The 11836-nt window shown below is 41.1% G+C and overlaps 1 protein-coding gene across 1 annotated transcript in view; it reads left to right on the top strand.

The window, feature by feature from the left end:
* Window positions 1-3952: 3952 nt before the first annotated feature.
* The window catches only part of SPTLC2 (serine palmitoyltransferase long chain base subunit 2), a 105450-nt gene continuing 97566 nt past the window's right edge, over window positions 3953-11836 (top strand). The window contains exon 1 of the mRNA XM_063090827.1: window positions 3953-4121. Coding sequence (XP_062946897.1) covers window positions 3990-4121 — 132 coding nt within the window. The 5' untranslated portion in view covers window positions 3953-3989. The remainder of the gene's footprint in view (window positions 4122-11836) is intronic.

Genomic DNA, 11836 nt, shown 5'->3' with positions numbered 1-11836 from the left:
ATGCTGTACTGGAAGCTTCCTCCTTTAATACTCATTCCAATCTATTGTTATTTGTCCTTTTCATTCCCAGATTCTGTCTCCTTAAAGAGGACACTGATAGGGTTGTTCCTCCCTTCTCTGCAATGATTCTTCCTTCTCTGTAACTGATTCCTCATCACCAGCAACTTGACCTTGTGCTCTGCCTATCACTGATCGATCAAACTTAGCCATTTAACCCTAAGATGGGCCAATCAGATTTCTATTTCCTGAGAGTTTAGAAGTTTGACCTAGGGAATGTGAAAGCTGTAGGTTGCTGAGAGCTAAGCATCAGAAGTGGTTTGGTGCTAGGAAGGAGGTCTATAATTTTCGCTTGCTGAGGTTTGTGCTTTGTTCTGAGTCTTAACACTTCACTGTCTTCAGGGGAGTTCCAATAAATTTACCGTTCTTGATTAAGTTTTCTAATATTGACTTACGTTATCTGCAACCAAAAGGACCTTAATTAATACAGTTTCCATGTGATGAAGGCTCTTTGGAGACAGGACCAGATTTACATTCATTCATTAATTTATCAAACATCAACTGAGCACTTGTTGTGGAGCTTTTTTTTGGGAGAGGGGCAGCTGGCTAATACAGGGATCTGAACCCTGACCTTGGCATTATCACTCTATGTTCTAACCAAGTGAGCTAACTGGCTCACTGAGTACTTGTTATGTGCCAGGCATGTGCTAGGTGCTGGAAACCCAAAGATGAATTACACAATCCCCTGAATTCAAGGAGCTTGTTCTCTGTCTAGTTGGAAGTATGAGTGTATTCAACCATTCATTCATTTAACAAACAATTCAGTTATTCAACTAATAATTGCCAATACTCATTGAATGTTATATAACAGGCCCTGGTACTAAATGCTTTTCCTATTTGAAAGAAAGTGAGCCGAGATGCCGGGTACGTTCAAGCTTTATTAAAGGAAAAGAATCTGCCGGGCTGTGCTCAAAGTGGGGAACAGCCCAGGGCTGCCCTGAAAATGGAGGATAGCACCAGGTCTGGGGGTGGTAAAGCTTATATTGGTATGTTGGCACCAAGAGCTGGCTGATAACATCAAGGAGGGTCATTGTGCTAATGTGGATCGGGGTGGAGAACTGCGCCCTTGCAGAAGCAAAAGGAGTTTCTGTTTAAGTCAGGAGGCTTCTCGTATAGGGAAGGGGGGAGGGGAGGAGGTGGGTGGTGTGCTGATTATGTTACAGATTTATTACTATTTAATTCTCACAATAACTCTATGTGGTATGTCCCATTTTACAGATGAAGGAACTGAGTCACAAAGAGGTCAGGCAGCTTTGTCTACGTCATGAGGTTTCCAAGTGCCGGAGCTGTGCCTTCAATCCTGGTATGTCTGACTGCAGAGCTCAAGCTTCTAAGCATTGTATAACCTCTTTCTCAACATAAAGAATCCCAAAGCAATGTGACACATGCTTACACAGGTGTGTATGAAGCTCACAGAGGAGAAAGTAACTGATTTTGGGGGGAAAGGCCTCACAGTTGAAGTGGTTTGAGCAATCTTGAAGGAAGAGAAGAGTTGTATTCCTGGTGCCTAGCTTAGAACTTTGCATGTGAACTCCATAAAATGATGATAAGGCAGCTTATCCTTCTGGAAGGGGTTGTTCTCCTGTTTACCCGGAGCCTGGGGTGTTTCCTACTGCCTACTGAATCCTTTTTGTGATTTAGCAATGGTGAGTGAAGTAATCAGATTATTTGAGTATTAAATCTCTGATGCTCACAAAAACCTTGTGAAGTAATTATCACAGGTACTAACTTTGCAAGATGAGTGAGGAAACCAGGGATGAGTTTGCATGACTTGTCCAAGACCCTACATGGTGACTAAGTGGCAGAACAAGATTAGGAGCTGGTGTCCTGCCCTCAGGAGGGAGGGATCGGCTAACAGAATTCCTCTAAACAAGGAGCCGGGCTCCTTTACTCTTCTTAGGCTCCACTTCAGGCTCTGCTCTTTCCAGCCTCTACACCTGACTTTCTGGAGGTTCCCTCCCTTAAGAACATCCTCCCCTCTGTTCCCAGTCCCAACTCTGCAAGTCCTGCTTATCCTTTAAGATCCAGCTCATTCCACATTTTCCTCCCAAGTCTTCTGCCATTCATTCAACCCACTATCTAAGCTTCAATTAAATCCCTTAGTCCTGCTTCCTTGAAAACTTTCCATATGGAAAGTGGTCACTGCCACCCAGCCTCCCTCTTCAGAACTCCTGTTGCCCAATCTTTCTAGCCTTTGGTTGGCCTTTCATTGTTTTCTTTACATGTATACATCCTGTCTCTCACTGGAATGTAAGCTCCATGAGGCACAAGCCATATGCTTCTTTTTTAACCTCATACCTAGAGATTTATGTTCACTTTGGGATCATAGTGTCTGTGGACTCTAAGAGCATATGTGCTATACTCACTCACTGTTAGATTGTTCAGCTCCTAAATCATGCAAAACTGGTAACTTGTTGATCCCCTTTCCAAAGCTCTTGTGGGGTAGGGGGAAAATGCAGGGACTTTCATAAGGGCATACAGCAATTAATAATAACCAACATTTAATGAATGCTTACTAATTGCCAGATCCTGTACAAAATGCATTACATGTATTACCTCATTAAATTCTCATGACAACTATTATTATCCACACTGGACAGATGAAGATACATAGCAGTGGTTAGGCTAGTAAGTGCTGTAGCCAGGATTCAAACCCAGACATGAATCCGTACAATGACAATTCTTTTTAAAAATTTTTTAAAGATGACTGGTAAGGGGATCGTAACCCTTGCCTTGGTGTTGTCAGCACCACGCTCAGCCAGTGAGCGAACCGGCCATCCCTATATAGGATCTGAACCCATGGCCTTGGTGTTATCAGCACTGCACTCTCCTGAGTGAGCCACAGGCTGACCCACAATGACAATTCTTTATGGGTAACCAAAAGTATCTTGCTGTTCTGTAGATCAATTTCCTTTCACTCCAACCCCTCTGAGAAGATAGGACTAAATGGGTGAGAAAATAATATTTATTATCCTCCTAGTTTGGACCAGGTATTATGATAGGTGCACAATGCTTTATTAATATAATTCTTGCAATGAATATATGAGGCAGGAAGTATTAACTCCATTTTAAGGAATTTAGTTCATAACGAGGTTGAATACTCAAGTTTTAGCTTCCAGTTATTGGTAGAGTTGGAACTAGACCAGGCTTCCCGACTGTCAAGGAAAGACTTTAAAGGAGACTGTACAGAAAACTCTGACAAACGTGAAAGGTACGTGAAGAGGTGTCTAAATTATTTCTTAAGAAATGTGCAAACGTGTGGTGTGTATTGAAGAACGGTGACAGGCTGTCAATAAGGCTATTCTATAAACACCCACAGAGGAATCAGCTAATTAAATAAAGGAGCTGCCTGCCTCAGGTTCAAACGCGAGCAGTTCCCGGGAGGGATGGACAGAAAGGGCGCCACTTGTGCTGCAAAAGCAGGAAAGCCCCTCGACAGACTAGGCTCCGCCCCCTTCCTTTCCTCACACTCTAATTGGCTACTTCTTCCTGAACCCCGCCTCCTCCTCAGTCTGCACCATTTAGCAGCCAAGCCCCACCCACGATCTGGCTTGGGCCTCCAATCAGGTCGCCAGGACTACGAGTTCTTCCAGAGAAGCCCCCTCCGCACCGGCGAGCCGCTGTGCTCTCGCCCTTGATTGGCCGGGCAGCTGCATGAGGTCCGCCCCCTCCTCCGTCCTCAGGCTCGCGTCAGTGCTCTGTGGCCGGTGCTCGCCCTGTCTCCCCTTCGTGGCCGGGCGGGGCGCGCCGCATCCTCTGAGTAGAGGGCCCCTCCCGTGCGTGACGTCCCGGCTGGGAATTGGCGGTGGCGCTGCAGCCATTTCCGGTTTCGAGAGGTGGGTGGGGTTCGGAGCGGAGCCAGGGTCCGCGCTACTGCTGCCGCCGCTGCCACCTCCTACGGAGCCTGCCTGGAGCCTGGTGCTGCCAGGACGATGCGGCCGGGGTCCGGAGGCTGCTGCTCCTGCCGCCGCCCGGCGCGGGCGAACGGCTGCGTGGCGAACGGAGAAGTGCGGAACGGATACGTGAGGAGCAGCGCCGCTGCAGCCGCAGTCGCCGCCGGCCAGGTGCGGGGGCACTGAGCGGCCGGCCCGGGGCAGGGGGTCAGGATCCCGCGAGCTGACGTTCGGGCCGGGCCGGGGGCGGCGCGGGGTCGCGGTGACCCTCTGAGGGGTGTGCAGGCCGGGAGGCTGGAGGGCGGCGCGGGGGCTCTCCATCTCTCCCCGCCTGAAGGTCTTCCTCCCCTTACCCCGGATTTTTAGGCTCTGCTCAGAGCCCCGGGTACCTTCCTCTGACTGATGCGGCCAGAAGTGCGGACAGCCCCGGGGGAGGCAATCAGTGACTCATCCGACACTGATCGGATCCACTCAAGGGCTCCTTCCTCAAGTCCCATAGTTGCTTCCTCTTAGGGGAAAACCACTCTTGGTGTCCTTTTTTGTTGTTGCTTCTTTTGTAAGTTATATTTTATTGGGGGTCCTTAAGAGGCAAACAAAGTTAGCAGTAGTGCCAGGGGGAAACACGCCCAGTCTCTTCCTACCACATTCTGGACTCCCTCGGCAAGACATTGGACCGTAGATCTGGCAGTGAGCCGGTTCCAGTGCCTCGAAAGCATTATCCTCTTACTCTGCCGGTGGTGAGGCCCCATCTCAGGCTGCAGGTTGAGTTAGGTGGTCCCTTTGACTGAGCAAGAGTGCTATCACACAAGGGGATTGTTTAACCTGGTGGTGACTTGGCATGAGTCTCTATACTAATTAACCAAGGCTGAGTCAGCAACCAAATGCAGGCAGCCCTAAGGTATTTTGAAAAGTTCTGAATTCAAGACAATATTTATCTACCTTCCAGTTCCCTGGACTGACAGGTACTCTGTTGAAATGTGTTTTTAAGATGAGTCGGTTAAAAAGATGCAAGATCAGTGTTGCTGGAGGAGTTATGATTTGCAGTTGTCTTTAATACTTAAAAGTCTTGTTCACATATTAAGGAAAATTTGTACTCTCTTCACTTTGGCAGGAGTGTGACTGTTGCAGTTTTGATGAAGGTAATCTTGATTTGGCTTTAATATAAATATCTGGCAGCCTCCTCCCCAAAAGAAAATAAACAGAAAATAATGAAACAGAAAATAAAGCATTTCTTTTGGTCATAGTGAGATATTGAGATCGTGAGGATTGGGGGAAAAAAACATAAAAGAGATTTGACCTCCATGAAGTTCTAAGGTGTCAAGGCAGAGGAATATGAGGGTACTTCAAAAAGTTAGTGGAAAAATAGAAAAGATAATACATATCTTTTCATGAAGATAGAGGGGTCTTTTTTTTTGACACACATTCAAAAAATTTGTTCTCAGGGCCGGCCCTTTGTTCACTTGGGAGAGTACGGTGCTGATAACACCAAGGCTATGGGTTCAGATCCTATATAGGGATGGCCGGTTAGCTCACTGGTTGAGCGTGGTGCTAACAACACCAAGTCAAGGGTTAAGATCCCCTTACTGGCCATCTTTAAAAAAAAAAAAAAAAAGTTCTCACTTTAAAAGAAATTATTGTATGTGAAAAGAAGTGCAGAATTAGCTTATTAGCAGTGGAAGCATTTGTTGTTTTTCTAGCAATGTAAATGGCTAGTAAGACAATTGTTGTGGTATAGAATGTAACAGAGAAACTTAACGGGCAGTAGTTAGAAAAGACATTGCAGGTGAATGAGTGAGGTATGATTCTTAAGAGGAAAAAGGAAGTCAAGAGAAAGGTGTTCACACTTCAGAGGTGCTTTGTGTTTAAGTGCTCTTTTCAATCCCTAGGAGTTATGTTCTGATTTAGTAGTAAGTCATGCTCCTCCTTCCTCCCATTATCTCTAACAATTTAGCATTTGTAGACATGATATTTCTTCAGAATTTGCCAACTAATAAGATGAAAAAATATCAAGTTACTAAAATGAAATTTAAAAATCATTATGACTAACATCTGGCTGACTTTTTGGAACAGATTTTACTGAAAAATTTCACTCAAAGCACATGGGTAGCATTTGGAAGAATGTTCTAGTAGAATGCTCTGAGGGCCGTAGTACCTCTTCTAGAAAACTATTTCTCACAAGTCTTTTTAAAACAAAGACTTCAAATCTATAGCTCTGTGCACTCATACAGAGGAATATTGTCTGTGAGGTTATTTTTTCCTTTCTTTTTCTTATGCAAAAGAGAGATCTTGGTAACTTCATGAGAGCAATTGAATATCTTGAAAATATTTTTAAAGTTGTTTTTGTTATAGTTAAAATCATGTGCTAGTGCTCCAACCTTTATCTTTCCTCTCTGAGGAAAATGTTATCAGTTATGCCATCAAAATACACAGAATATGTTAGGTGCACAGATGTGTATCATTCTTGTACTCAAATGTAAATCTGGAGTAAAACATGGTTGAGATGTAAGTTCATTTCCTCACATATCCCAACATTTATCTTTTAATGAACAGGAGAGAAGTTAGACATTTCTAGGATCCTTTTACATTCTCAAGAGTATGTTACTGTGTTTGAAGGGATGAATGTATATATTAAAATAGCAACTCTTGGATTTGGGTTTAGAGTTTGATTTAAGTAGATGCTGTGGTAGGAAGGAGTTATGAAACAATAAGACATTAATTACTATCTAATGATGACAGTAGACACAAAGTTTTCACAAGAGTAGCAGTTGAACAATAAAGCAATAATTTTCTTCCCTGACATTTAGATGATGGAGAGGGGAGGGTCTGCCTTTATAAGAAGTAAAGGGTGGTAGTTAGCCTTAGGGAAACTTTGACAGCATTAGCATTTGGAAGAAGGTTTCGGGGGTTCATGTAATTCAGTCCGTTTATCTCTTTGTAGAACTTTATTGAAAACAATCTTGATAGACGTGTTTTAAAGTACCTCCAGAGTATTTGCAGGAAATTTCTCAACAGCAAGCGCATTATTCAGTGATCTTAATTACTAAGAGTTTCTTTCTGTGGATTTAACATTTGGTTTAAATAAATGCCATGTTTTGGGTACACCTGAAATGTAAGTTTGTTTGCTTGTTTGTTTTTAAAACTCGTTGTTAACAGTACTTTTAAAAATATCTTCCATTTCTTTTTTTTGCTTGTTTGGTGGCTGGCTGGTTTGGGGATCTGATCCCATGACTGTGGTGTTGTGAGGCTGCCCTCTAACCAAGTGAGTTAGGCCAACCCCCTAAAAGATCTTCCATTACTTTATAGAACTTTTGAGATTTGAACACACCTTATGCTTTCCTTGATTAGTTAACAAGTATGAAAGGAAAAAATTTATCTGCCTTTGAGACAGTTTTGAACCTAACTTTTTCCCCCTTGAGAGTAGTTTTCTTGAGATATTAGAAAGATGAGAGCCTTCTAATTGTCAGAATGAGTAAGATTCTGTCTCAAGGAGGAATTGGGGTACAAGTTATGTTCTTATGTTAAATAATAAGACAAGCAAAGGAGAAAGAACAAAGTATTGGTCCTGCTACTTATACTTAGAAGGTGGTAAATAAATAACTAATGACCCGTGATATAGTAAATAACTACCAGCTTTTGTTTCCACTGAGGGGAAATAGTAACTGGGGATTTAACGTGATGGTAGTTGAGGAAAACCAGAAGTTAGTTATGAGACAGGAACCGGAGGAGAATCTAGAACGGCCAGTACACCTGTTCAGGTGTAGCAGGGCCTGATGAGACACCTCAAAGACCTCAAGGTTTTGCAGAAACAATGTTTTAACTAATTACAAGTAGTGAGACAAGATTTTTCTTTCAAATGTTTTTTGCTCCACGGGGAAGAACATTTTGATTCTTACTAGCTGAATCTGGAAGATTCCAGAGTCCTTTGAGGTACTCAGGAATTGTCTTTAATAAATAAGAATTCTAGGAAAATACATAAACAACTCTATCCTTAAGATAGTATTTGAGGACATGGATGTTCAGAGAAGGCAGACTTGCCCACTTTTTAGTGTTGGCCCAGTTGCCCTAGAAATGTGTAGTGCTCTGAGCAACACAGTTAATTGGTTGATTCAATTAGATTCAATTTCTGAAAGAAAGAAGCAGTGTTTATTGGTAGAATAGGCAATTGAGAGGGCTGGGTAGAGGCAGTGTTTGCATTCTGAGTGGGTGTGCCTTACTTGATTAAATAAATGGTTTGTGACCTCAAAAGTCAGTTGCCTTCAGGACAGTTTCTAAAAGGCTTCTGTAATACAGTTTGCAATTTGTGACCAATTAAGAAAGTGTGCTCTTTGCTCTTGAAATCTGTGCTCTTGCCCATTTAATTTCAGAAAATTTATCCTTTTGTTTTAAAATCATTTTTATTTCTGTTTGTAGAAACAATACATAACTGTAGGACCTTAAACCATTGGGATAGTCCTGTGTTGGAGGTTCATTTTTTAATGTGGTTATTGTAAATCACTCTGCTGTTTTCTGATATTTCGTAAGTACAGTGAAATATGCAGGTGTCCTGAAACTATGGATGTGATCCAGCCTTATTCCAACAATACATGTTGAGGTTGGGGAAAGTATTCAACCACTTTTGTAATCTGGAAAGATTTAGAAACTATTGTATAAATAAAGCACTGATCTGTTAAATGTGATGATCTTGAGTTATTTTCAATCGCCTAATTAATAATTGCCTATAGCAAACATTTGAGATTTTACTATTTGTATTGTGTCGGGTATGTAATGGGAACTCAGGAGATATTAGTTGAAGGAATGAATGGGTGGTAGTTGACGCCCATGGGAGTTGATTACTTAGAAGAGGGCACGAAGCAAGAGGAGGTGTCAAGGATGTAATACGGAAAATCATAATATTCCTGGAAGAACACACACACACACACACACACACACACACATACATGCACACACACATACACGCATGTACACACACGCACACGGGCTGTTGAAGAAGATTGTGAAAGAACACAATCGGGAGGAAGTGGTGTGAGAAAAGACCAGGGAACAGGAGGTTATTTCATTAAGGAGGGCTAAGCACCATCTTCAGGTGGCAAGATACCAAACGTGATAGTAGTAATAGGTACCATTTACTTACTGAGCGCCTACTCTTGGCTTCTTTATCTAGCTAATCTTCACAAGAGCCTTGCTAGGTAATCAGTATTCCCATTTTACAAATAAGAAGACTGAAGTCCAGACCACTTAAATAACTGGCTCCAGATCAACAGTTATGAGTTGGTAAAGCCTGGATTGTATTCGGGTTTGTCTGACTCTAATATAACACTGGATTTGGTGATACAGAATTCACTGGTAATTTTTGAGAATTTAAATTAGATATTAGGGATGACGATAGATTTCATCTCTAAAGAATTGGTTATGAAGGCTGATCTTTTGGAATTGTACTGAAATGTACTAGCCTCTTCCTACTGAATATCACACATACTAGAGAGAATAGTTTGAAGTTTTGCGCAAATCACACAAGCTATGCCACACTCTGAACATGTATTTCCGGAAGTGTCCTTTTTTGGCAGGGAAATGTTGAAAAGTAGGGAGTCCACATTTTTTCTTGCAGTCAGGATAAATTCCTTAATATTTGTCAATAAGTATTCTCATATGGAGTGGACTGAAAAGTGCTTCCAAAGCTAGCTGTAAAACACATTTGTAGTTTGACATTACCGTTTTTCTATTGAAAACCAAAAACAGAGAACTTTAAGTGTATATGAACTGGAACATTTCAGTTCAGTGGCATCCTGTACACACTGGGCACTGATGTCTGCCCTGGAGTTACCACTCTAACTTGCCACCCAAACCTCCTCTGTAGCAAGTGCTTTCCTATCTAGATGAGCATCATAATGTAACAGACAGATGCAAGAGTCAGGAGACTGGAGCACAAGCGCAGCTCCACCACAAATTCTGCATCTTCATCTTAGCTCTCTTCCACCTCCAGCACATTCTGACCCTGTAATACCATCGCTTGCACTCTGCTCCCTCCACGTGCTCCGATCTGGCTTTGTAGTGCACATTACCAGAGAGCCCACCTGATCTGCATCAATTTCCATTCTCTGGGAATACTCCCTGATATGCAGGGGTGGGCCCCTGGTGATGACATTTATGCTTTGTGACTGCATGTCCTGGGCCATAACTGATTGACAGGGTAGGCATTTTTGCCAAAAGGAACCCAACAACCCTCTCTCATGGGGACTTAATTTTAATGGGGAGGATTTGTCTTAGGTGGAATAGTGCCTTATTAGAGTTTACATACATGAGAAGTTGTACATTTTTTTTAGTTGTAAAAGCTAGTATTTATTGAACATTTGTATATTTTCCATAAAATTAAAATTGGACATATGTAGTGTTTCTTCTGTAAAAAAATGTATTTTAATACTATTTTATCTGAAAAGGCAGAAGTTGAAAAAATACCTACTTGGAAAAAATTACACCAGCGCATTAAAGTATAAAGAAAACAAAAATCTCCTGAAATTTTCTTTTTTTTTATTATTACTTTTTTTCTTTTTATTTATTATTTTAAAAAATTTTTATTGAATCATAATTGATTATATATATTTTGGGGGTTCAACGTTGATATATGTTGATCAAACTGATATTACTACCTTACATATTGTTACAAATCATACTTATTCTTTATATCCATGTTCAATCTCTCCTCTACCCCCTCTCCTTCCCCCCCACCTCTGATAACTCTAGATTTCTTCTATTCTTCTGAAATCTCCTTAAATTTTTTAGCTCACAGATAACCACTCTTATCATTTTGATGTGCATCCTGCCAGACTTTTATATTTGTGTAAAAGTTTATGTGTATACATAGAGAAATGTACAATTTTGCATAAAAGAAATCATATAGCATGTCTTACAATTTTTTTCTACTTAATCTTTTTTTTTTTTTAAAGATGACCGGTAAGGGGATCTTAACCCTTGACTTGGTGTTGTCAGCACCATGCTCACCCAGTGAGCGAACCGGCCATCCCTATATGGGATCTGAACCCGTGGCCTTGGTGTTATCAGCACCACACTCTCCCAAGTGAGCCACAGGCCGGCCCCTCTACTTAATATCTTTAATATAGTTTATCATCAGTATAAACAAATACCATTCTTTTAAAGGACACATAAATTCCATAATATGGATATATAGTATAATTTATTTAACCAATTCCCATTCATAATATTTAGGCTTTTCCCAGTATTACTAATATGTAGGCACTTTGTACATCTCACACTTTTGATTTTCTTCTAAGAAAACATTGGTAGATGTGAGGTTTGCTTGATGAAAAAGTAAAAGTATACATTTATTAGATTCCAATCAGAGTATCATTCTATAAAATAAATTTAAGGAGGATTTAGAGCTATTTTTAAAGGTTTGCTGATTTCTGAAGCGCAGTTGGCTACAATTTAAGTGATCTAAACCTCATCTTTAAGTGAATAATACCATCAGTGTAATGTTACACAAAATCATCTTGGGTTCCCAAAATGCACTGATGATAATGTGACAAAGATGCCAGTTTCCTTAAATTGATTCTTAAAGGCAATGCAGTTTCAGTTAAAATCTTACCCTCTAAGTGTTTTTTTTTTTCCTTTTCTCTTTCATTTTCTCATTCTTTCTTTCTTAAATTGATGCTGAAATTTATATAGGAAAGCAAAGGGCCAAGAAGAGCCAAGGTAGTTTTGAAGAAAAAGTAGGTGGGGTTGAATCACTTTTATTAGATAAGACTTACCATAGAACTGTAGTAATTTGGGCATATAATTTTGATTAAACAGTAGAGAAGTGGAACAGAATAGAAAACCCAGAAAGATTACACTGTGAATACGGAATTTGATAGATAATAGTTGTGGCATCT

Source organism: Cynocephalus volans, chromosome 3, assembly GCF_027409185.1.
Source record: "Cynocephalus volans isolate mCynVol1 chromosome 3, mCynVol1.pri, whole genome shotgun sequence".
Classification (NCBI taxonomy): Eukaryota; Metazoa; Chordata; class Mammalia; order Dermoptera; family Cynocephalidae; genus Cynocephalus; species Cynocephalus volans.
The sequence above is the reverse complement of the archived record's forward strand: the minus strand, read 5'-3'. Positions and strand labels throughout refer to the sequence as shown.